Source organism: Varanus komodoensis, unplaced genomic scaffold (assembly GCF_004798865.1).
Source record: "Varanus komodoensis strain SLA01 unplaced genomic scaffold, ASM479886v1 scaffold2, whole genome shotgun sequence".
NCBI lineage: Eukaryota > Metazoa > Chordata > Lepidosauria > Squamata > Varanidae > Varanus > Varanus komodoensis.
The window spans coordinates 59,028,387-59,053,846 of NW_025335568.1; the positions used below are offsets into that span (position 1 = coordinate 59,028,387).

A 25,460-nucleotide genomic window follows, 5' to 3' on the forward strand; every position below is an offset into this window, starting at 1 on the left:
GAGACAGTGCTCTCCATTTTAACTGAACCAGGAATCTCGCATATGAATTCTTATTTTCAGTTTGGATGCATACATGGGCAAATCATGCAGCAGCTGCTGTGAAACATATCCTTGGGATTACTAAACACACAGATTGTTTTAAATTCCAGGGATGCACTGTTTCTGGGTAGTTTGGGTCACTGTAGTTAAACACCCCTCATAGATTTGGATATTTTTAATTTTTTTCATGTACTGAAAGATCATGTGGTTTATGGATATCTTGAATAAACTGAGCAGGATGATTCTAGCCTCAGTGGCTTTATTAGTTACACAAACTATAATAATGATGAAGCAAGAGCACTACCTTGTTGAGGTGCAGTATAGAAATTGCAATCCCACTGGGAACTTGGGACATGGGAATCAGATGATACAGAGGAAGACAAAGGATGCATGAAGAAGCACTGCTCCAAGCAGGGAGTTGCTTCTGATAGTGGTGCTTGGAGCAGAGAAATCTGTGGCTCGGCATTTGGCACATGAGCATTGCCCACTGATCCCAGCTCTGAAGTGGATTGATTCAGGCTATCATGGTCTAGGATGTTGCTTAAGATGTTGGCGATGATTTCTTCATCCACAGAGAGTTCCTCAGGGAAATCTAGAGTTCCGTTAGGCCCCCAGCCCTGTCTAGGTACCATGTTGATGTCCTCAGTAGACTGTCCAGCTGACAAAGGGATGCTGGGAGGCTCCTGAGGTTTCTGCTTAGCATACTGAGAGAAGATTTCAGCTAAGGAATGGATTTGTTCAGCCAGAATATTGATGGCCCATCTGTCTGGATCCGGACTTGAACCCATTGTTGAGAACATCCCCATAGGTGGTCTTTCTTCACATAAAGGAGAAAAGTTCATGGACGGGCTGCTGTCAGGAGAATATGCATTTTCTGGGGAGCTGAGAGCACAAGTGTTCAAGGGGGACAGACTGCCTGCTTTGTCTGGGCAGGAGGAACACTTGTTCCAGCCAGCAGGGATGGGACATCTGGTTTCTTGAGTCCCCTGCACAGTGGTTGCATTGGCACCCATGCTAGGGACAGGCAAGCTAGTTGGTAATAGAGGCTGGAGGGAAGTAGGCAGCATCTTCTCTTCAGAAAGATCAAGAAGCTGGCAGGGATTGTACTTGAGTGCCTTGTCTTTGACCAGTGCTTGTTCTTGATAGAAAAGGCTGACTTTGTCTGGCTTTGTCTGCTGCATTGTTTCTCTGGAATAGTATCTGAGATCTAGGGTAGCTGGAGAAACAGTTCCATGCTGGCGGTCTTGGCTCTGGATATAGAGGCCCTCTTCCTCCCTGTGGGGAATAAAAACAAAAGTCAAGCATGCACTGGAAAAAGCACTTCAGGTTATACCAGTACGATGTTACTGACATCGGCAGTCATAAAAAATATGGACCTCTAATACTGATGTGGCATAACCAAAGTCTGAAGGCATAAGAGAGCTACCAGCTTGTGGAGACTCCAACAGCACCTTTTATAGTAGAATGCATCACTTGCAAATATTGTAGTATAGAAGACCAAAGAAGCCATTTGTAAAACCTATTTATATTGGAGCCAATTCAAATTGTAGACGTAGGAAATGAGATGTTTGTGCAGTACCAGGCAGACTAAAACACTGTGGAATTGCTGGTAAAGACAATGGTTTTTTCTGCCAAGGAACTGTTGGAACTACAGTTTTGTGAAGGTAAGGAAAACCCTTTCTTTTGGCGGTTCCTATCCTCAGCAGCCAATAGAAGCCGTCGGCATCCCTGGTTCCCCAGATTCTGTACTGTTAAAAATAATTTTCACTTTTTAGAGTATTTATAGCACACATACATGCAGTGGATAAGGGATTACATTACACTGTCATTGTTTTCATGGAACAAATCAGATGTTCATATGTGGGAAACTTTGTCCCCAAGAACTTCCCTGAATAAGATCAGTCAGCGGCTCACTGTCCATATAAATGAGCACTATGGTTGTTCTACTATGACCTAGTTCTTGCATGACCTAGTATGTACATTTCCCCTACACACTCACATCTGTTTAATATTAGCAATAGAGCCTCTGATAAAAATGTCCCTTTGTGCTGGTCTCCGTACAGAAAAGGACTAGAAGAACTTCCTACTGTAGGTTCTTCTGTTCCCATGCTGTAGTGTTGGAAGGATCTGCATATCACCTTGATATTAGGAAGCAAAATAATGTTCTTCCATGCTAGGTTTTGTTAACACTACTATCCTCTTCTTCATGGCTCAGTTGCTAGATATACCAAGTCACTATTTGAAAACAATTTGTGTCTTTACATTTGTTAATGGTTTCTTTCACCTGTTCCATCTGCACTGCTACACGTTATCTGCAGCTGCATGAACAGCATCCCTGGAAACATATTCATTATGGGAGGGGGGTGCAGGATTAGGATTACTGCTTTAACTTCCTTTCATTTAAGCATGATTGTGCTAATATATGGGTATGTAACACATACACACCTAAAAGGTATTTAGTTCTAGTTATAAGAGGGCTTTGGGGAATTAATGATAAAATTATATTCAGTGGAAAGTTAATCGTGAAGAGTAGCAAAAGTGTACCTTCTGATATATCACTGCACATGTCCAAACACTACTACTTTTCCTGAACATTGCATTTTCTGCATGCTGGACTAGGTAGAAGAACCACAGGGAAAATACAGGGGGATAAATGATGGGATGACAGTGTCATGTAGATGCCCCATATAAAATGAGTTGGGCAAACATGGCAAATTCGGACTAAACACTTACTGTTGCAGTTCTGCTGAATACCACCTGGACCAGGCATGGGCAACTTGTTGGTCTCTAGATTTTCTGGCTTACAACTCCCATTATCCCTCACAATCACAAGAGCTGATTGAAGTGGTAGGCAAGAACATCTGTAGAGCCACAAGTTGCCTGCCCAAACCTACAAAGTGAATGCTTTTACCTGAGGATGTGGTTGCTGCAAGTAATCAGCTCTTGTCTCTCTTCATTTTCCCTTAATGCAGTGACTTGCACCCAGGCCCAGCTCAAGTCCTTGCACAGCAGACGGACTACAACATGCCAATTGTGTCTAGTAGCATCATTCACTGAAATTACAACAAAGGAAAAGTAATGCTAGATTTTAGCCTAGATTAAGCTAAAATCAGTACCAATTTTACATTCACAAATGTCACAAAAGGCCAGTGATGACTTTGGGACTCAGCCTTTAGGATTCCCAATTAGCTCAAACAAGTATGACTTATAATACTTCCAGAGCATGCTCAGGTTTGAAATTTTGCATGCCTACAATGACAGTACTTCAGATTTTAGATACCACTTTTCTAAGTATTCAAAACGTTTCAAATACATTACTTCAATAATCCTTACAACAGCAGTTAGAGTAGGGCAATGGCATAATCCCCAATGTTGTAGATGGGCCAGGGACAATGTGCTAAGTGGACCATCCAACCAGCACTTCGGCCAGGAATGAAATGACATCAGGGAACATGGCCACAGCCCCTGGTATCATTTAGTCCACAGAAAGCTGGGTTGTTAACTGGCTCTTAATTTAGTTCCCCAACCCTGGAGTTGACTCTAATCTACAGCCTAAGTCAGGGGTCTGCATGGGCATCTTCAATGGCATCCATGAAGTGGTACCCACAAATAATTGAAAATGTATCTATATTTTCCCTTTTAAAAAATCTATGTGGATGGATGCATCCTATCTATGAATAGGATGTGCATGCATCTTTCTCGCAACTGTTCATAGGCTTCAACAAAATCAAATATCCAAATATCCATTTGAAGGTGATGCCTGTATACCCACTTCATGTACTGAGAGCCCTGTAACAGTCCTCATCCATTGCATTACAGTAGGTGAGTCTTTATCTTTCCAGTTTTGTAATGTCAGTCTTTTGGCTGTCAAAAGGATACAGTTCTGTTTTCTCTTCCATTTGTTGATTTGCATGAAGTAGGCAAATAATTTAAAATAGTGTGTATTAGACAATCAGTTATTAAAGAGAAGTTGTGATGTCCAATAGGCACAAAACAAAAGTGCTGTGAAATAAAACTTGGTCTAAAATCCTTAGATCCAACAGGTAAATGCTAAAGTAGTGATCAACTAATTAAGCATTTTGTGTTGGTGCCCACAGTAGTTTCTCAAGTTCCTGAATGTGCCTACAGATTCAAAATGGCTGGAGACCCCTGGCCTAGGGGTTGTGCTATTATATTATTATATAATAAATCAAATGTGAGATGAAAAGAAAGATACGGACCAGGGAGCGGGGGTGCACCATATTCCATGATTCCCAACCTTGAGTCCATAGGCTAGATCTATCATCTCCATCAGGATCACCAGTGGTCAAGGTTTTAGGGAGCTGTTATCCAAAATAACTGGGGACCCAAAGCTGGGAACTACTGCTGCAAACCCACATCCATCTGGTGTAACATTATTATGTAATCATTCCTTTACTTCTGGACCTAGAGAAGCATACTTTTCTGTTCCACTTCCCTGTGATTAGTCTGTTTCAGGCACAATACTCACTCAGAGTCCTGTGCATCTCTGCAGCTCTTTCTGTATCTTCAGGATGTAGGAGACTGTACCAAGACAGGCCAATTAGTTCTTCTCTCTGATAACCAAGATGGTAAATAACACTGATATGCAGGGGAGGGGGGAAACATTGAAGAATTTAATCATTTATATCCTTAATATTGTGAAGTAAGGAAGCACAACAGATACTTTAATATACTTTAATTCAGATGTTTTATTATTGTTAGCCAACTTGAGTACTATTTTAATGGGAAAGGAGAATATAAATGTAATTAATAAATGAAAAGAAAGAAACTGTATAGCGGTAATAAGAAAAAGCGTTAACCAGAATAGAGGTGCCAACATTTCCCCCCAGTCTCTGCTTCTGTGTGGCTACTAGAAGTGTGATCCGCATGCCTTAGTAACAAAGATGTTGGTCAGAAGCTTTGCCTGCTAGCAACTGCCCATCACAATAAAGGGGCAGGAAGCAATTGTTTTCCTGATATTTTGGCAACTCTCAGACAGAATGGCCTACTGAAATGCACAAAGAGCAGATTTTTCTTACTTTTCTGTCATCTCTGTGACCTTCATATCCAGTGTGTGCCAGCTCTGGAATGAAGTGCTCTGCGAAGAACAATCTGCTTCTTTCAAGACACTTGCAACTGGAGTGCAGAAGGCCACAAAAGTCAAAGCAGGAGAGGAGGCAGTCAACTCTACATCTGGTGTGAGGAATCTGCCTCTCAGGGACATAGGGCGGTTCTGTCCATACCGCCCCCGAAAGGCTCTCGAAGTGTGCATTTCAGCGGTGAACTCAATTTCTGCAGAAGTTAGTGGGAGAAAAGGATACTTGAAACTCAAACTCTGATGGAGGTTTCTGGCAGAGACTGAAGTAACTTTAGGGGTCCTTATGCAAAACCCAATGCATCATTTCTATGATTCCCAAGTTTAAATTCAAGTCTGAGGCCTTTGTAAGTTATTTATTTAAAAGCTTTATAGGCTGCCTATTAGGGGAAACTCTTCAGAGTAAATGTACTAAAACCATTCAGCGCAACAAAACAATGATTGGTCAGTAAGAATGAATACGAATTATATCTCACAAATTAGAATAGCTCTTTTCCAGTGGAGATATAATTTTCTTATGTAGGAAAACAGTGCATATGTTGCAAAATTTGAATAGGACCATGACCCTTCACTACTGCTAAGCCAATCCAGAAATCTCCACACATGTATCTGACTCACATTTCCCTTGTTTAGAGATCCAAACATTAGAACTGGCCCTTGTAGCTTTGCCCTTTTGAAAAAGAAATTGATAATCTGTTAGCAGGTCTCCAGTGACACTTGACTAGCTTCATGCTTTGAAAAACCGTTTCACCAGACTGAGTTCTGCAGAGCCAAGAGCAGGCTATGTGAATATTTGTTCCAATCACTTGGCAATTCTACTTTCCTTTGCATTTAATTCCAATTTTTAACTTGAGTTGCCAATACAGCACCCCAATTCCCACTTGGAAATTTTGCAGGAAAAATTTTACATTCTCTAGGCCCTAGAGTAGTTTTCGAAATAGTATGGCTGCTTAAAGCTTTTGCGACTTTAGACTTTGCTGTAAGTTAGCATGACACTATTTTAAAGGAAGTGAGAAACTGCTTGAAGCAGAGGCTTAACACCTTTTGAGCCAGAATTTTGGTTGTGCTTAAGAGGCAACAAAAATGCTCCCAGTTATTTGAGATGTCTTTTGAAGGCTTTGCTTTTTATATTTTCTTATAATATAAAGCAGTACTTTATAGAAAAAGTTCTTTAAGTTTCTTTTACGCCTTGGTTGCGGCTGATGTGTCTTCTCTAGAAGATAATTGTAATCTTACTAGTTCTTTACCCACTTTTTTCCCTGGGACTAAGGAGATGCAATTTTGGGCATGGAAAATAGCCAGAGGGAAATGAGTTGGGTAATAGTCACCTCATCCTTTCAGTTTTTCAATAGCTGGGTTTTCCCCCCTTGGTTTGGCTTTTAGTTAATTAAAAAATTAAGGAACTAAGTAGCACACACAGTTCTGGCAATCTCCCTGAATAGATTTTGGCTAGTAACACTGATTAAGAGCATAGAGAGCAAGAGAAGAAAAAAGATCTCAATAATACTAATATAGAATGTATGTTATAGAAACTTTGTAAAGTGTTTTTAATAAGATGATGGATGAAAGATTTGCTGTTCAGGTCCATGGTGTTTGTCTGAAAGAAAGATGTTGGATGATTTTTCTCCCCGCCCACCCCCCTGAATCATTTATCATTGCTCTGTTTACTCTGGCTTTCCGCTTTTAATTTTACTCTGAATTCTGTTATTTTATCCTAGTTTTATTATATTTTATTTGTTTGTTTGTTTGTTTGTTTGTTTGTTTATTGGGACAACTTGTATGCCTCCCCATTCACAAAAGCCTCAGGGCAGTTTCCAATACATAAATAAATATATTTCTAAACAAAATACATAAAATACTGGAGACATCCTGGTAGCAGATTTAAAATCAATAAATAAAATCAACAGTTAAAATAACATTTAAATATAAAGGTCTTGGCCTGGCGCTGAAAAACAAATAACGACGGCGCCAGGCGGACCTCTCTGGGGAGTGTGTTCCATAAGTTGGGCACCACCGCAGAGAAAGCCCTCCTCCGGGTACTCACCCTCCTAATATCTTTCACAGAGGGTTCCCGGAGAAGGGCCTCTGCCGCTGATCTCAAGGGGCGGGAGGGCACATAAGGATGCAGGGGCTCCTTTAGGTAACCAGGTCCCAAGCCGTTAAGAGCTTCGTAGGTGATAACCAGCACCTTGAATTGGGCCCAGACTTCAATGGGAAGGCATTGAAGCTGACGGAGGACTGGAGTCATGTGAGCACAACGCCCAGTCCCCGTCAGCAACCTGGCAGCTCTATTTTGCACCATCTGAAGTATCCGGACCGTCTTCAAGGGCAGCCCCACGTAGAGCACATTACAGAAGTCTATTATTTATTATTATACCTCATCTTTTTTCCCAAAAGTAGTGTTCAAGCAGAATACCAAAATAACTAAAATTGATTAAAACAATACACTTGTGACCATCTGGAGGAGGGCCTTCTCTGCAGTGGCTCCCCGACTGTGGAACACACTCCCCAGAGAGGTTCTCCTGGTGCCAATGCTTCTTTCCTTTCGGCACCAGTCGAAAACCTTTTTATTCTCCCAATATTTTAATTGCTAATTTGTGCTTTTATACCTAACATTGGATGCTGTTCCATACTCTTACTTCTATTTTTATTCTATTTTATTAATGTTGTTGTAAACCGTCCCGAGACGTCTGTAATGGGACAGTATAAAAAAAATAAATATACATAAAATACAATACAAATATAACGATGACCTTAAAATATAATTATTAAAAATAGTACATAGTCCAATGTTGCTCATATATTATTCTTATTATTTGCTAAAGAAACAATCCTGTCGCCCCTAGACAGTGTCTAAGGGGCCAGACAAATAGCTTAAATTCAATCTCAATGTTGCCATCTCAGAGCTGCAAGCTCTGTCCCCTTGCAGCTGTTGCAGAAAGAACTGCACTAGCACCTCCCCACGACTGGGAAAATAACCATGGAGAGGGGTTAAAGAGGGAAGTTTGTATCCTGAAACCGCTCTAGCGTCCTTTCTGCTCCCTTTCAGACACTGTTACCAGACAGCACAGAACAGCTTTCTGGTGAAAATACAGAGCTGGATATGAGAAGGAGGCAAAGCGTGCGCCTGCTGTTCTTCCCACTCTGCGTCTAAACAAGTGCTACTCATCTCCACAGGTCTGTGCCCAAATTTATCAATCACATTGAAATACTGCCCAATAGCTGAAACTCTCTGGATGGTTCACAAAACATGAAACCATAAAATACAACAGTGTGTTCAAATACGAGGTGAAGTATTTAATACTTTAAGAACATATTATTGTGCATGACCACAAACCATCTGGAAATCAAACAATGTAGGTTAGTGTATGTATAGAAAGGCAGTGAGAGCAAAGCCAAAGCATTTTTGCTTTAAAGGTACTGTTCATGACTCCCAGGTGGATCAAGAGCAGAGAATGCTGAACTAATGTTGTTAGTGCAGCTGCAGTCAAGGTGTCTGAAGTGGCCATCTGCCCAATTTTGTGCAATCAGTTCCAGTTACTGCAGCCTGATGATGTGGGTAAGGTGCTTCCAGCATTGTGGCCGATGTGCTCTTTCGATCCGTGCCCTTCCTGATGGATAGAAGCTACCTGAGGGGATTCAACTGGGGGGCTCCAGGGAGTGGTAAACACATCTCTGCATAAAAGGGTGGTGCCTGCTATCCTTAAGGAGGCAGTACTATGACCACAACTAAAACTTCCCCCATTGGTCCAAATGGTATTTGATAACTAATGCCCAGTAGCAAATACTGACAACTCATTGGCCAAATATGTTCCCTTGGGTGTGGCCTCAGCCAGCTGCCCCTTTTTTGGTGCCGGGGGGGCGGGTTGTTTTTGGGCCGCTCAGTAACTGCGCTCAGTAGAACAGCACTCTTGCTCTAGAGTAGCACTACAGGAGCCTCCCCTGTGCTGCCCTGCTCTGCAACAGTGTGCATGCACACCCACCTACCCACACACACACACCTCACATGTTGCCAGGAGCTGCCTGTCCCCAGCAGCCAGGTCCGTGGAGAGCATTGGTGTGGGCACCCATGACAGAGGGGGCATGTCCTGCTGGGCAGACTTTCCTGAGGGTTCCAGTCTGGGCACTCAACCCTTTCCAAGCACTGCTCCAGTAAAGTGCAGAGAGCCGACCAGAGCACCAAGCATGGCCATCTCTGTGCTTGCTGCTGGTGGAGGTGGTGTGGCATGATGCCACACTGCTGGCTAAATCCCATTCCCATTGTGGCTGGTCTCAGAGATCCACATCCCGCAAGACAGAAAGTGTGGAGGAGCCAATCATCATGCTGCTGCCTGCAGCTCAGCAGTCACCAAGCAGATTTCAAGAGTGGTGAGTGCAGGCAGGAGCTTCTGCTGCAGCTGTGGATGCTCCTGCCTCAAAGCTCTATGGTAAAAACATGGAAACCTCACAGAGGTGTGGTTTTTCGGTTCAGACTGCAAAAGAAACCATGGTGAAGCATGGAAACCTTAGAACAAGTTGTGGTTTCAAGGAGACCAAGCATACCATACTGCACTATGGTTGCTCGTTTCAGAGATAATAACAAACCATCTGCCCGCAGTTCCTTCCATTGCTTGTTGTTATGTACGAACCTGCCAACTGTGTTACAGTGGTTCTGGTCCTACCTTTGGGGTAGTTTCCAGAGAGTTACACTGGACAATTATTCCTCAGACCTCTTGCAGTGAAGCCATGAGGCTCCACAGAGTACTGTTCTGTCCCCAGTGGTGTTTAATATCTCTATGAAGCCACTGGGAACAGTCCTGGGGAGATCTGCAGCTAAGTACCATCACACAATCCTGTCTTCCTGTAACAATGGTATGTGGAGGGGTGGGGAACGTGCAAGTCTTAGATCATTGTTTGGTCTCACTAACGGGCTGCATAAGGGAGAAGGCAGCGGTTCAGCTGTTACTGGGAGCTGCCGCCTTTCAGCAAACAACTCCCTTGCTAAAAGAATGGCACTGGCATCCGTTCAGGTTTAAGGCCAGGTTTAAGGTTTTAATACTTGCGCAGAGCATAGGATGGCAGTAAAATTGAAGGTGTAGAACACCACTGCAGCATTAATGAAATTTTATTATAACAAAGGCGGGCAGCTGAGTGAACCTACCCTGAAAGTTTATTATAGCAACGTAATCACACAAATGCTTTTGGGAGATTGACAGCACTACCCAAAATGTTTTGGAATTGGTGCAGAACACTTCCTTTGTAAACTTCATTGTCTTCCTGCCACAGCCCCTGCAGCTTTCTTGTGCACAGACTCAGGATGCCCATCAATTAGGACAAGAATAGACTGTGCTAAACTGCAGTATCTTAAACGAATTGCTCTTCTTTCTAACGGACGCGTTCCAGCTTTGTGCCATTTGGAAATGAATTAAAACCATATCAGGAAGTCAATGCTCAGTAATTTGGCATGTAGCTACTATATTTCTAATTTGAATATCATCTTTACTATGGATAAGAGACAATTAAGGGATTGGATATTTTGGATAGACTCTAGTAAGGACCTGAAATTAATTAAAATCTCTAAATTTTCTCAGTGATTTCCTCTTTCCCAAACAGCTATCTGTTCAGACTGAGACCATCCTCCTTAAGAAACGCCTTTATTGAGTTGTGATTTCAAGATATGACAAACTGCAGTTTTGGATGGGTGATATAGCAAGGTGCCTTTTGAATGCAGATTATGTATCTGTGATTTATATCACAGTGAAGATGGTAGATTGCATGCTAATTTGTCCTCCATATACGGATTCCATATGAAACCCTTGCTATCATATGGATACAGGAATGCCTTGGCAGAAACAGTTATTTTCTTTTAACTGATATTAATAGTTATATAACACATAGAGTTGCTATGTTTGCTTTGGTGTCAAACATCAGGAGGAGAGAATTACACAAAATTGCTATAAACTGCATTGGATATTCAAAGTTAAGATGAATTTCTGTTCATAGTATATTTTAATCTATTTATATTGTTTGAAATTCTTCATTTTGTTGTCTCGGCTCATACATTTGATGTAACGGTATTTGTCAGGGCCTTGGGCTAGTACAATAAACTCTTTTGAAAATGTGAAAAATGTAATATCTGCATGCAAAGTCCTGAACAACTGGGGATCAAGATGCCTAAAAGAGTGCCTTGGTAGGAACTAGGCCTGCTTCTCCCAAAATACAGAATTCCAGACTGAATACCTCAGACTCTGAACTGGAAGAACAAGAGGGCTTGGAATTCTTAGCTAATCTCCATGGCCAGCAAGCTTCAAGATAAGCCAAGCAACTGGTGAGAACCTCTGGCCACCTCTGATTGGGAGGGCCAGAGAGGGAGGGATACAATTAATCAGCCCTGCTATTGGATGCCAGATTAAGAGAGTTAACCAATCAAGTAATGTCTAGCATTCCCACTATGTGGCCCACAAGCAGCAGGAGCCTTCTTGAGGGTGGAGCTTCTCTATTTGTTGGTGAAGGGAGGAGGGGAATTCAGTCTGGAATACATTTATACCCAATACCTAATTAGCTGACTTGTTAATTTGATGGAAGTTCCTTTTTAGTCATCTTTGCATCACACTGTTTGTATCACAAAGCTGTAAAGTTAGGGACCTCCTGTTGATCTGCTGGGAAGGAGAAAAGATAGAGGTTGGGGTGAGGAGAGACTGGCTCTCCATAGCCTTTTCCCTTACCAACTTTCCTGGCCACTGAGGTCATTGGAGAACATCCTCCTGATGGCTCCAGGTGGACTTATGGTCCTACTTGAGTCTACCAAGAGGAGAGTCTTCATTGTGGTGGCCCCATTTTTATGGGTTTCTTGCCTCAGGAGGCCAGGCAGGTGTCAACACAATGCTGTTTTCAGGGCATGCTAGGGACAGCCCTATTCCAGGAAGGCTTTCTTGTTGACCAGACACAGATTTAATGTTATCTTTTTATTATTCTAATTATTTTAATGCTTTACTGTTTGTTTTAACTTTTTAATTCCACTCTGGAATTTGCTTGGATATGGAGTTTTATACAAATACTGTAAATAAATAAAATAAATGTATTTGTTCATTGGAGTATATTTCTTCAAGCTATGATGGGGTAGCCTCACATAAACGTTGACTATCTCTCGGCTGCAAAGACCTTTCCCCAGTGTTTCCCTGTTTTTTACCAGTGCCTGGATGCTGCTGGGCAAAGCAGAGTTTCTCCTGCATGATCCTGCTTGCTGAGCTGTTCAGAAGGTCAAAGATGGAGTCACCATGAGCTAAGAGTTCTACCTGGAAGAAGAATAGGGGAAAACCACAATTCAATGGTAGGTGACTTATTTATATCTGGAACCATGTTAGAAATACATGCCATGTCAGTTTGAAAATGTAATCACAAGGCCTAGGTACAGTTTAAAGGAAACCTGGCACCTGTAGGATTTTAATAAAAGCTATACGGATTGTAAGCAAATCACCCTGTTTAATCCACTTAGGTGTCATCATGTCTTATGCCACTGGTTCTCTGGAATTTTCCATTGGGGAGTAGAAGCCATTGTGTATTTGTAGAGAGCGTGTATTGCACAGAGTAGCTCCCAGTCAGAATCTTTTAGTTCTCCAGTTGAAAGGAGGATCTTGAGCAACAAAAGGTTGGGAAGGGTCTCAAATTAGACTTTGGTGAAAAGTTCCTGACTGGTATAGATGGTACTCCAGTGGAAGGACCAATGATCTGGTAGTATAATGTGGAGAAGCAGTAACAGTAATAATAATTCTAGTGCAGTAGTAGCCAGTCCTTCTAGTGCAGTAGTTATTTAAGGTACTAATAACTAAGGTACTAATAAGGTGCCAATAACTTGCTTTCGTAAGATCCCTAACTGGGTTTACATAAAAGATACACAAAAATCAATATAAAAACCAATGTAAAAGCAATAAATACATTAAAAACTTTACAAAAGCTTTAAAACAAAACATGTAATTATAACTCTGAGACACATTGAGTAAACAGGTGCCTCTTCTGGAGACATCTAAAGTTTGCCACAGTTTCTGCTTCAGACCACAAGTAGGAGAATGTCGCAGACAACCAAGAAGCCCGTCTTTTACATAACATTGTGGATCCTGAGATGGCCATGAGGCCTCCTCAGAAGATCCCAAGCTTCCATTCATCATGCTTTTCTCAGGTTCTACTTTCTCATCCTCTGCACATAAGAAGGAAAACGGCAGTGCCTCACATCTGATACTTTGGACTTACCACAGAAAAACCAAGGAAGTGGGACACATTCTCTGAGATATAGGCCAGTTTGCCATTTGCAGTGAGAGCCACAATGAACCCTGGGAGGGAAAGCAGCAGTTCTGGATCCAGCAGTGCTGCAGCTTCAGGAAGAGTCGGAGCATGTCCCATGTTATCACATGAGCCTGGGAGAAGGAAAAAAAGCTTGATCCCCACTGAACCAAAACCTTTGTGCTTGATGAATTGCCTGTTTTATTACCTTACTTTATGGATATTCCTTCATTTATGGTTTGCTTCAGCTAAGGTAGGACCCTGCTAACCACCGGAATGTGTTCCCACAAGAGCTTTTCTGAAATGCAATTTGACCCTTAGGCTAAAAGACATTCAACCTGCCTAATGCAGATAGATCATTCATACTTCGTGTGTTTGCTATGGGAAATACCAGTGTAAAACCAACATGACTCTAGTAATTTTGCTTGCTGTGTAAAGTGTGGAGCTGTTCCAAGTAAAGAGGCAGTTAGTGCCTGTTATTTTAATATATAAAGAGAGAGGGAGAGGCAACGATGAAAAGGTAAGGTAGCAAAATCAGTATAAACAAAGATTTCGGGTGTGTCTACATTGGTGGGTCTTAGTACTACCTATTCATTACTCCTACTATAAACGACATGCAGTCAGAACTGCAGTTTGCTTCTCATACTTGCCGAAGTTTTATGAGCTTTTTATGAGTGTACATCCCATTATGTTTTAGTGATATTTAAGCACCTCTGCAAGTCCTTTTTAAGGGCAATCACTCTCTGGGTTCTCCTGTTTTAAGATACCTTTTCAGAGCTCCAGTTCTCCTATGAGTTTCCGAAGCTTTGCCATATTAAGAGTGACAAGTAGCTTAAATATTATGAGCATCATTTTTCGTGACAATTAGCCCTTTCCAACTCTACTGCTTCATGGTCTGTTGTGGGATCGCTGATCAAGATTGAGACCATGGCTTTAAAAGTGGAGGTGGGGGAGCTCCACCATCATCCTAGTGAAAATTCGCCTCCTTCCTACTTTGGAGCTGCTATTTAGCATGATGGAGTTTCCCTCCCATGCCATCCTGCAACTTTGGGGGAACAATTTTCATGGGGAATGTGCTGTGGAAGGAAAGGTTAAACTCCTTCGTTTGCACTGTGGTTCGTGACTGGGATTGCTTGTGGCTGCTGTTTGCAGGGGTGGTAGAAATGCAGCTGCTTGTTCATTCAGCCACTAGTTTAGTGCTGTATGTGTGTAGCTTGGCCAGCAATGTTATCCACAGAGGCTCACAGCTTACCCTCTTTGTGGAGGAAGAACATGAGCCAGCACAGACAGAGAAAGCTGGAACCTGCTGCCCCTTACCAGTTGCTTGTTGTTTTGGAACGGTGACTAGAATAATGTGAAACAATTACAATTTTTGTGCCCAATAATTAAAAATACCCTAGTGTTGCTCTTGCCATGGGGCTCATGAGCTGATGCCTACCCACAGTGGGGCCAGTTGTCTCGCTTTGGACAGCATAACAACCCAGTGTGGGTAGAAGAACCCCTGGAGCAAACCATGGGATGTTGGAATGGCTGGCTGCTCACGGACAAGCCGCCCTGAGGAAATCAGTCTGCGTTCTTACAACATGACAATCCATCATGGGTGGCAGTGAACCCTGTCATGCAGATCCAGCCACCGTCTTAAGTCACCATCCCAGACTGCAATCAAGTCAGTTCTCCTAATCAGAGCTATTATGGTGAATTTTTCTCTTGGCAGGATCAGTTGCAATGAGGTTGATTTAGGTCTTTACTGCTTTCTGCCAAGTGAGCTCCTCCCACCGCATTATAGACTGGAAGAGAACAATATCGCTCAGGTAATACATTGTGCAGAACAGAACATGCCCATCTTGGAACATAATTATGAAAGAACAATACCAAGGTCATTGTTTCTTTCACTTTACCATGTGATCTAATGACACGCCAACAAAAATTAACATGCAGCTAAAGCACCTTGGCTGTTGTGCTGAACCTCAGGAGGAAATTTTAAAGAGTGAAAGGGAAGACAGGAAATGTCTAAAGGTAAAAGACACCTTTGGGGACACCATGATGAATACCATGTGGGGACTGGTAAAGCCAGCTGTTGCATGCACAGTAAGGTTGCTCTTTATTGCTTGTTCTATGCCCCCTGCAAGGGATACGGTGCAATTAGGCACAACAAAGAAAATCCATAACCAGAATTCCCTACAGGTTTTTTTAAATAACATTCACAGCAGACACAGGTAGGAAAGGGGCACCAGCAAACTGTTGGCTTTTCAGCTTTTATGCAGTTTCCTCCTGCATTCCAAAAACCGGCAATGCCTCTCCTTGGGCTCAGTTACCGGTAGTAAGAGTTTTAAGTGACAGGGTACTGAGATATTTTGCATTTTGATCCTCCTCCTCTGGTGGTGCCTACCGCTGCCTACCCTTAGGCTTCTCTGCAATTGCATTTGGCCCTTAGGCTGAACGAAATTCAACATCCCTGTCCTGGGGCAACAGCTTGAAGTCACAAGAAGGTGCAACTTGGCTGAAGCTAAGTGAGTCCAAATCTTGCTCAGGTCTGGTTGGGGGACTGTCTGAGTACACCGAGGATGCTGCTTTGATCTCAGTGGAAGAAAGGTCAGGCATACAGTAAGTGTAGCAATAAACACGACTTTTGTTGTTGTAGGATTGTTGTTTTCCAGCAGGCTTAGCCATTGTTCTCACCACCATAGGACAGCAGCTGGACTTTTCCTGTTTAAGTTTGGAAGGCTCCCAGCTAGGAGGCAGAGAGTGCTGGAATCAATCACAGTCAAACAAAAAAGAAGGAATGAAATGCTTAACGAATTTGCAGAGGTAGCAAAGCTAGGCAGGAGGAAGACAGAGTCAAGAGATTCAAAATGTTCTTGACAGGCTGGCTTGCTGGGCCAAACCCACCAAGATTAAATTCATCAGACAGAAATGTAAAGGCTGGCATTTAGACACCAAAGATCAAAAGAATGTGGGAGACCTGGCTTGGCAGCAGTGCATGCGAAAAGGAACTAGGAGTCAAAGCTGCTTATGTTAAATGCAGTCTTGAGCTGTTTCTTTCGCTTTTATTTTGGTGTATGCACAGGAGACCCCCAGTCCAGATTTGGACCACCTCATGTTGGTATGGGGTCAGTTAAACCTTCCAACCCAGCCACTGCCTCCCCTAAATGTTCCTCTTTCCAAATGTGAAGGTGACAGACAGACAGACAGACAGACAGACTCACTCACTCACTCACTCACTCACTCAGTGCCCTTTGAGTTTTTTTCCCTTTAGTTTCTTGATGCAGGGTATGAATTTAGGGGAATGGGTAGCAGATGAACATGAAGTGTAAATTCCCACCCCTACCTGGTTCCCATCTGGCCATACCTAGAGCTGTGCAAAAACTGTAGAGGGGATGCACAGGGCTGAGATGGAAAAAGTCACATCTCTTCTAGCCGTTGATCAAAATTTCCTAGGAAGTGCCAGATCACTTTTTGAGAAACCAGGCCACGGTCTGAGCAGGGATAGGGTGGCTGCACATGCATCATGAATAAAAGGAAATGCAACCCCCAAAATGCAAGATGAAAGAGGGCAGATTTCGCTTGCAATGTGTGTATGCTAACCTGTTGGTGTAGACACCCATTATAAATAATTCTGACAGCGTGACTGACTGTGACCACGTGCCTTGCTCAGCCTGCAGGTGCTGCCAGCTGCGCGGTCTCTGCACTTTCTTCGTATCGCTTTTTCGCTCTCCACTGGACTTAGACGTCACAGTCCTTCAAACAGAGAACTGTCCTCTAGAAAATAGGACACATGGCCACCCTGATTTGAGGTTACTTTCTTTCATTACATTTCTGCCTTTCTTCTTTTTCCTCTTGCAAGGTCCCCAATGTGCTTCCTATGGTTTTATTTCTCCCCATTTTATCCTCGCAACAGTTCTGCGAGGTAGGCGAGCCTGTGAGACAGTAACTGGCCCAAAAGTACCCAGCGAGGCTCATGGTGAGAGGAGACTGGAACCCAGCACGCTGGCAATGGCATTATACTGGCTGCTCAGTGCAGGTCTAGCGGGAGGGGGGGGGTCTTTACCTGGATGAAACAGCTGAGTCTCTCGTAGGTGGAAGCAGACCAGAGCCATGGTGTGAAGGTAAGAGAGGCGCTCCTTCTCTTGCTGTGAGATGGGAAGCAGGGAGCGCAGGGTCTGCAGCTCAGCATTGATCTGATCCCGCCGAGCCTTGGAAGCGCCTTTGGTTGACCTGCATGAACCAAGAGGTTGAAGACATGACTGGACAACGCCGCTGAAACACTCCTGCTGCCGCTGGCTGATCTGAAGGTCTGATTCACACAACCACCCTCAATGTTCACAAAGCATGGTAGTTTTTTTAAATTGCAGTCCCAGGCTTAATGCTGCAGATGTGTTAATGTGGAAACTTTGCATGCCAACAGTGGTTTCACACCTCCATAGTTTTATGTGAAAATGAAGGGTAAAAATACCTTTCCATCTAAAAATGGCTGTGATACCTGCCCTTCGTAAGGCCCTGTTCCAGTTTTCATCCAGGCACAATTAAACTTAGAAAGAGATTGAGAAGACGATGCAAGGATTACACTCTTAAGAATGTATCCTGCTGTGGTCCAAACAGGAATGTTCCATTTTGGAAGAAAGGCCTCAGAACAGAGGAAAGGCCCCTTTCACCGTATTTCAGCATACGGTGCAGTGAATTGTTCCCCACAGGAAACAAATGTGGTAAAATAGTCTTGCAACAACTTTATCTTTTCAGTCAATATGAAAACCAAGCATTACACAGGAACATTTCTGATGTGCAATCAACAAACATTTCTGAGATGTTTCTAACATGAATGGCACAGTGAGAGAATAGCACAGTGAGGGACTCGGATGGAAATTAAAATCTTTTCCTAGTGTAAGTGATTTCCCACTGAAAAGACAATTTCAACAGTTTTCAGAAAAGCAAGGAGCCCCAAGTACCTTTGAGAAGCTGCTCAAAAAAGACCATATTAGACCAGAATTTTCTGAGATGGTAAATCTCAGACTGGTACATGTACTACTTAATATTTCAAGTAGGATTTCGAATGATTGAATGCTGCTCCATTTTGAGTGTGCAGGAGAACCAATTCACATTGAAAAATGTTGTTTATTTCCTTTATATACCACCTAACAGCTAAAGCTCTGAATCATTAGCAATTCATTAAAAAACCCAATAAAACCCAATATAGGTACAATAAAAGCAGTATAACATTTGCTTTACAAAACTGAAAACAGAATTTAAAACCCGTTTAAGAATTTAAATATATTCAATCAACCAAACAATAGCAGACATAAGCCTCCTAAATCAATTAAAGCCAATAAATGGCATTGAATGCCTTGGCACAGAAGGCAATCTTAGCCTAGTGCTTGAAAATTATCCACGTTGGTGCCAGCTGGGTCACAATAAGGGAGGTTACAAAATATTAGAGGGTGCTATCCCCCCACACGGTTTTTGTCCTACAAATGTCAGCCAACCCCTACCAACAAGGCCAATGCTCAGGGCTGATGGGAGATGCTTTCCAACATCTCTGAAGGACCCATGTTGGGAAAGGCTGCTGTAGCTAGTCCTCACACCAGCGCCTCCTATTCCAGTCAGCCACCGGCTGGTAGGAAGACTTAACACAGGACTAGGCCTGCTGTGTAGGAAAAAGTTCAAATGCCCCCCCTCCCCGCCCCGGGAGCTACTGGGGCACATAAGGGTTTTTCAGCTGTGTCTCAAGGGCCTTCCTGACATTCAAATAGTTCCTTAGGCTGGAAATCCTGAATTCTGCTCAGCCATGATGAGCTCATTGCATGGCCTTGAGCAAACCATTCTCTGTCAGCTTCAGTATCTTCGCATATAAAACAGGAATATTAATGGTCCTCATTCTGTGCTGTAAAAGCTACGAATGATAAAGGGTTTAAGTGCTCTGCACACTAGAAGGTGGCAGAGAAAGTTATTATTAGCCACAGGTCTGAATACTTGCACAGCTCCATGCATATTTACCCAGAGGTAAATCCTACTGCATTCTCTGGAAAATGTGGAAAAGGAGGGGACCAGTTCTGTTGAAGCTGTGTTCCGAGAGGACTTTGTGCAGAGCAAAAGTTTGTTGCCACGGTCACTGATTGGCAACTAACTTCTAACAGGGACTGTTGTCCTTTGCTTTGAGCAGGGCCGAAGCAGCACTGATTCCGTCCACTGACTTGCTCCCATGCCAGCCATAATAGTTGTGTCTGAGGCCCAATGAGCTTCAGTGATGGGAGATTCAGGACAGATGAAAAGAAAAGCATTCCTTCATCCACTAGATAGTCAAACTAGGGCACTTGATACCACAAGGCATTGCTGTGGCCACCAAACTGGTTGGCTTTCAAAGGGGACTAGACAAATTCATGGAACTATCAGTGGCTATCAATGAAGCTATCAATGGCTACTAGTCATGAGGACTAGTGCTATATGTTACTTCCAGGATCAGAAGCAGCATGCCTCCACAGCAGGGTTATGTTATTGCCAAGGATGCAGCTTAGAGAATAAACACAGACTCTGGATTTAATGCTCTCAAACACTATCCCAGGGGCAGGGTGAGGGTTTAGACAGCCACATATATTACCTCAGTTGTGAAGCACACAACTACCATTTCTCTTCCCCTCCCCACCATTTCATGCTTTATAGCTGCTTCAATATTCCTGTTACTAGAGAGATACACACACACACCTGTTTACAAAACCTGATTTTCACAAAAGAATATTCTGAGAATGTGCATTTTCCATCACGACTCCTGATGAAATTATCAGGCACATTTATTTGGGAATATGCACCGTGTTGTTGCAGGGCAGGATCATACATATTTAAAATAAAAATAAAAGGAGCATCTGTAACCACGTATATGCTCATCCAGCTGCTCCTTGACTAGAAAACGTGTGTGTTTTTAAAATCAGAATGGCTGCTTCAACCTCACAAGACTCTGCCAGCCCAGGTGCTGCTGCTGAGCATATTTTCCACTGGCCACACCACTTCTCGTGCTTTGGGTGGTTGCCAGGGGATCCCGCCCACCCCGCAGCCCTACCTCCACCACTGGCAAATTGCCCTCGTGACCCGCTTGTAGGCTTCCCACCGGAACATCCGGTTGGCCACTGTAGGAAGTGGGATGTGGATTAGATGGACCCATGACCTGATTCAGCAAGAAAGCTTGGCTTATGCCCTTGAGAGACAGACAAAGGGGACCTGAAATGACCTGCTCTGCACTGGATGCAGAATACAGAGGACCCCAGAGGGATCCTTGGCCAGTCATTCCCAAGGACCAAGGACGCTTGGGAACTGAGGAGATGAGGTTTGTTTCACTGTGGGTGGTGGCAGCGGGGACTGCTGCACCAGGCCCTGTGGCCTCAGACAGCATTGCCTGCGGATGAGAGACTGCCACATCAATGATGGATGCAACACACGGTTGCTTCGGCAGCCTTGTCTCCTTATGAACCTCAGCTGGTGATTCCCATTAGCTTGGGGCTGGGCTTGCCTACAGGAATGGCCAGCTGACATGCCCCCCTGTGTGAAAGGGAGCCAAAGGGCCTTTAGCAGATGGAAGGAAACAACTGGTTAACAGTTAGTGGGAGACTTAGTAGGATTATACCAGGGCTTGATGGGAACTCCAGGGGGTGCACTGATCTTCTTGAGCCACCAGGTGGCTCCCTTGAGCCACCCCAGCTGAATTACACATACCTGTCTCTATGGAGTTTTTAGTCCTTTAGGAGCTGAGTCAACTTGGGCTGTGTTTTTTTGCTTGACAGCATCATCTTCTTTCAATGGTGATCTCACCACTTTTACTCCATTGTATAAGAAATGGTTTGCACAAAATTTTGTTCAATTGGGCAAGTAGTTGGTGCAACCCAAAATGAAACAAAATAGGGAATCAGACACAAAGAAGGATAATAGTTTTGCAGTGGAGATTATTTTAGGTAAGTGCAGCGTTCATGCTGGGTTGAGATTAAAAGCCCCATCTGCCACAGTGCTCTCCTCTTTACAATAAGTTTAAGCACAGGGGGTCCCTCCATGGTGTCTCTGGCTGCTTTCTGTTCAACTGGAAAAAGCAGCTCTTGTCTAGAACCAAGTTGCTCTTGGGAAGCAGATGCTTCTATTGGATGTAACCCTGATAGTCTCCTTTTGGTGATTCCTCTTTGCACAGGACTCCCTGGAAGACCTGCTAGTCACCACAAAGAGGCCCAGGAACAGAGAAACAGCAGAGGGGTTCGTGAGGATCCAGTGCAGCCCAAAGTGGACCATATGGCATGGAATTTCAGTTTGCACCACAGGATTATATGTGAAGGTTCCCATGACAACCAGCACGCAGCCCTGTGAGGTGTTAATCTGTGCAAGGGGCTGCAAGCTGGGTGACATGAGTCAGCACTCCTGTCCCCTGGAGCTGGGACTGTACAGGGTTAGAAGAACTAAACATAGGAAGTGCAGCTTTCTAGTATCCAATTTAAAAGGGATAAACAAGGATGGTGGTATGTTAAAACACAAATGCATTTGTGCCAAAGGACCAATTTTGCTCCACTGAAGTCTCTTGACTTATTTGCTGGCTATGCTTCCAGATGGAGGGGTCCTGGTGCTTGCAATCAAAATGCATTCTTCACCAAGACTGCCTTTACTCTTTCTGCTACAATTTTTTCCTGGTTTTTCTAAGGCAGTAGGAAAACCATGGGAGAGTTACAACTGGGGGATGTCATCTGGACCCCCTGCAAAATGTCATGTTTGAGGCAGGTTGCTCACAACATAAAATCCTTGCCTGAGGTTGCAATCAGGTTATGCACGGAGTTTATTTAAATTGCAAGCTTGCAGGCAGAACAGTTAGCCCAGTAGCTTTGTGCAAAGCCTGCTTCTGGTAGAGCTGAAAGCTGCTAGAAGGGATTTGTCCATATGGAGCAACTCTGCTGCTTGCAGTGTTGGCCCCTCCTTGTGAGTGTGGTCAAGTGTGATGTGCCGATGCACTGCAGTGGTGTTGCAGATGATTATAGCGCCAAGGAAAAGGTAGGCGGCTTACAAGTGGAATACAAAGCCATTTCAACCTCCTATAAACTTCTGTGAATGAGGCAGTGCAAGAAGGCAAGAAAAACCTTGGGCAGATGCACCCCCAATCAGCTTCCCCACCCCAAGGATATTCCCCATAAAGGTCACCAGGGGGCCATCCTTCCACATGTATTGGAACCAAACAATGTTTTGGAAGAATCCTAAGGGTGTTGACGATTCAGAGGCAATGGGAACTCAGTGAGACTTGCTCCCTAGTCAGCATGTTCAGGATTGTGATCTTATACTTCAAGTTAATATGGAGGGCTGGACAAGAGAGGGGGCTCTGGCCTCGGAGGTCCTGGCTGGCCAGGAGGACAGACCCTGACCAGCAAATAGGCCACCCAAGTTCAGATTTGCAGTAAACCTGAACATAGCTCACGATGCATCTTACGCTGGATGTTTCTCAAGTTGCAGTTCTAAATGCACTCACTGAGGCCAGCTTCCTCAATGTGATGCCCTTTAGATGCGGCTGGCCCACCACTCCCAACCATCCCCAGCCAGCATCCTTGGGGTGGCTGTAAGTCGTAGTCCAACACATCTGGCTGCAACTGTTCACACAAACCTTTCTAGGATGGTCCACATTTAAGGAGCCACTGCAGCAGAACCATCTTGACCAGATGCTCATTCAGCCACCGGTTCTTTGAAACCTTCAGGGAAGGGCATCCAACAGTTCCTACTTTACAATAGTCCCTGAAAGTCTCCTTTAACAAAGAACTTGGCTATAGAAAGATGCGGTAGATAGACAGACAGAGAGAGACACAGCTTCATCCTGGAGTCCAGCCATGCATAGATTTACCACCTCAGTGATTCACCAGTTAGCAGTACTGAGCCAACTCCTGCCAGCTGATGCTGTGCCACAGGTGACAGGCCAGGCTTGGCATTGGCTGAACTCTTCCAGGTTGCTCTCTGGGCAGTTCCTGGCATTGAGCGCTCAGCACATCTCCCTGTCCCAACAGAATAAGCGATTGCTTTGCAGATGTCTCAGAACAGCTGCGCTAACCCAAAAACGTCAGCATGAACTAATCAAGTTTACTCACTGGGCATCAAAGCCTGGCTACCAAAGACACCCCAGCATCATGCCAGCCATGGTGGGAGGGAGGTTGGCTGGAGCATGCTGGGAGTTGTACGATGTGTTTCTGTCTCAAAGTGCCTAAGATTGCACCTTTAGCTGATGAATTGTACATTTTAATTGATTGCTCTTTTAATTTGCATATGCAAAATAGGAATTCAAAAAGAAAACAATTCCTGACTATTGGTCATGATGGCAGGGACTGATGGCAGTAGAAGTCTGAAACATCTGGACAGTCCAGATGGAGGTCGGCTGCTCTACTCCGACCTCACTATGCTGCTGAAAATGTAGTGGGACATTTGCTGGGGAGCCTCGGTCCAGGGTCCACATCTGGCCATCTACGTTTCTTCAGATCGTCCTGCCCCCTTTTCCCCAACTGGCAAACATCTGGTGGTTTCTCAGGTTTTGTGCTGTTGCATCTGATGCCATTCTGAAAGGTCGAACCTCTCTCCTAAGGCTTCCTTTCTGCTAGCTGTAAGAGTTTGAAGAAAAATACGTGTGGGGCTTTTGTTGTTGTTTGGGCCCATCTTTTTGGTCTTTGGCCCTGCCCACCACTTGAAGGTGGCTTGAAGGTCTCAGAAATTGAAGTCAAACCTTGGGCGAAAGAGGTGCCCCACTGCTTTCCAAAGGAGACATTCTGCACCCAGAAAATGAATCTGTGCTGGGAATTCCGTCAAACACCCCTTCTAATGTAAATCAGGGAAGAAGGAAAGCGTGGGGTAGTCTCTGACCTGAAGGGCTTTGGGGTCCTGAGCATCCGTCTGGAGACCGATGCCCCCACAGGGCATCTAGAGACACAGCTCCGGGTCCTGACTGGCTTGCTGCAGCTTTCACATAAGATGGCCATGGTTCTGTAAAGGGATGGAAAGATTTGAGATGGCAGGGAGGGAATGGGGCTTCTCCTGAGGAGGACATGATGTTCAAGGCTGGAATAAAGTTTTGAAGATTCATGTACCCGTGTAATGCCCTTGCCCATTCTCCCCTTCCCACCGGTGCCCTCCAGATATTCTGGACTACAATGCCCATCAATCTCAGTAATCAGGGTCAATGGCCAGGAATGCTGGGGGTCATAACAAAACACCTGGAGGGCGATGTAAGTCTTATAGGCTGGGGTAGACAGTATGCACCCCAAACCTTTCTTTGGCATCTGCTTCCCCCAAATCGTTCCTGCTGCATTGCTGAACTGCAGAGGAAAAAAGCTCCATTTTCACTTTAGAGCAAGGCCAATGCTATTCAGCAGTGGCGATTGCACTGGTGGAGGGGAGGGGCTGCTCTTCCCACTGTGCACCTTGAATTGTCTCAGGCTGCCCACCTTTGTCGTAGGTAGTGGTGGAAGCCACCATCCCGAAGCACCAATAAAACTGTGGCTTTGTTGCCTTTAGTAGTTTATTATCCCTGGATTTAATATAATCATTAATATGTTATGAAAGATAGTACACACTCAGACAATACCTGTGTATTGGGTAGATCAGGCATCCCTGATCTACTGTCCTTCAGATTAGGAAAAAATGGTGTAAATCTTCATAATTATTGAGAATTTTAAAATTAAACACCCCCTCTTCCTCATTTACGAATTTGAAGTGAAATTTCTGCTATAGCCTCTACCTCTGCTCTGGCATGATACTGGCATTAAATTTTCAGTAGCCAGCATCAAAGTTTCAATAGCCAACATTAATCATTTAGAGGCCAGCTCCACAAAAGGATTAATAGAAAATGTCAAAATCCTTAGGTGCCCTGGCTTTCATGTTTTAGATGCATTGGATTTTTCTAGTCCTGATCGTATTTTCTCCTTAGAAGTTTGCAGACATCATGAAGATGTTTCAAAAATAGAGAGGCCCTTTGGAAATGGGCAGGGATCTTACGTAGCATGCTGGGAGATGTGGGAACAAGGATCTTTAGAATAAGGGATATGCATAAGGAATATAAGTGAGTCATAGACAGCTTAGCCTGCAGAAGATC

General features: G+C 43.9%; 1 protein-coding gene across 1 annotated transcript; it reads right to left on the minus strand.

Annotated features, from left to right (window-relative positions):
* Window positions 1-314: 314 nt before the first annotated feature.
* Window positions 315-24,348, minus strand: LOC123022875 (neuronal PAS domain-containing protein 4-like). Its single transcript, XM_044428972.1, has 8 exons — window positions 24,233-24,348; window positions 17,403-17,605; window positions 13,361-13,476; window positions 12,303-12,408; window positions 5,079-5,331; window positions 4,529-4,638; window positions 2,951-3,092; window positions 315-1,314 (listed from the first exon to the last, which is right to left on the minus strand). The coding sequence occupies exons 1-8, from the start codon at window positions 24,346-24,348 to the stop codon at window positions 315-317; spliced, it is 2,046 nt and encodes a 681-aa protein (XP_044284907.1).
* Window positions 24,349-25,460: the final 1,112 nt, after the last annotated feature.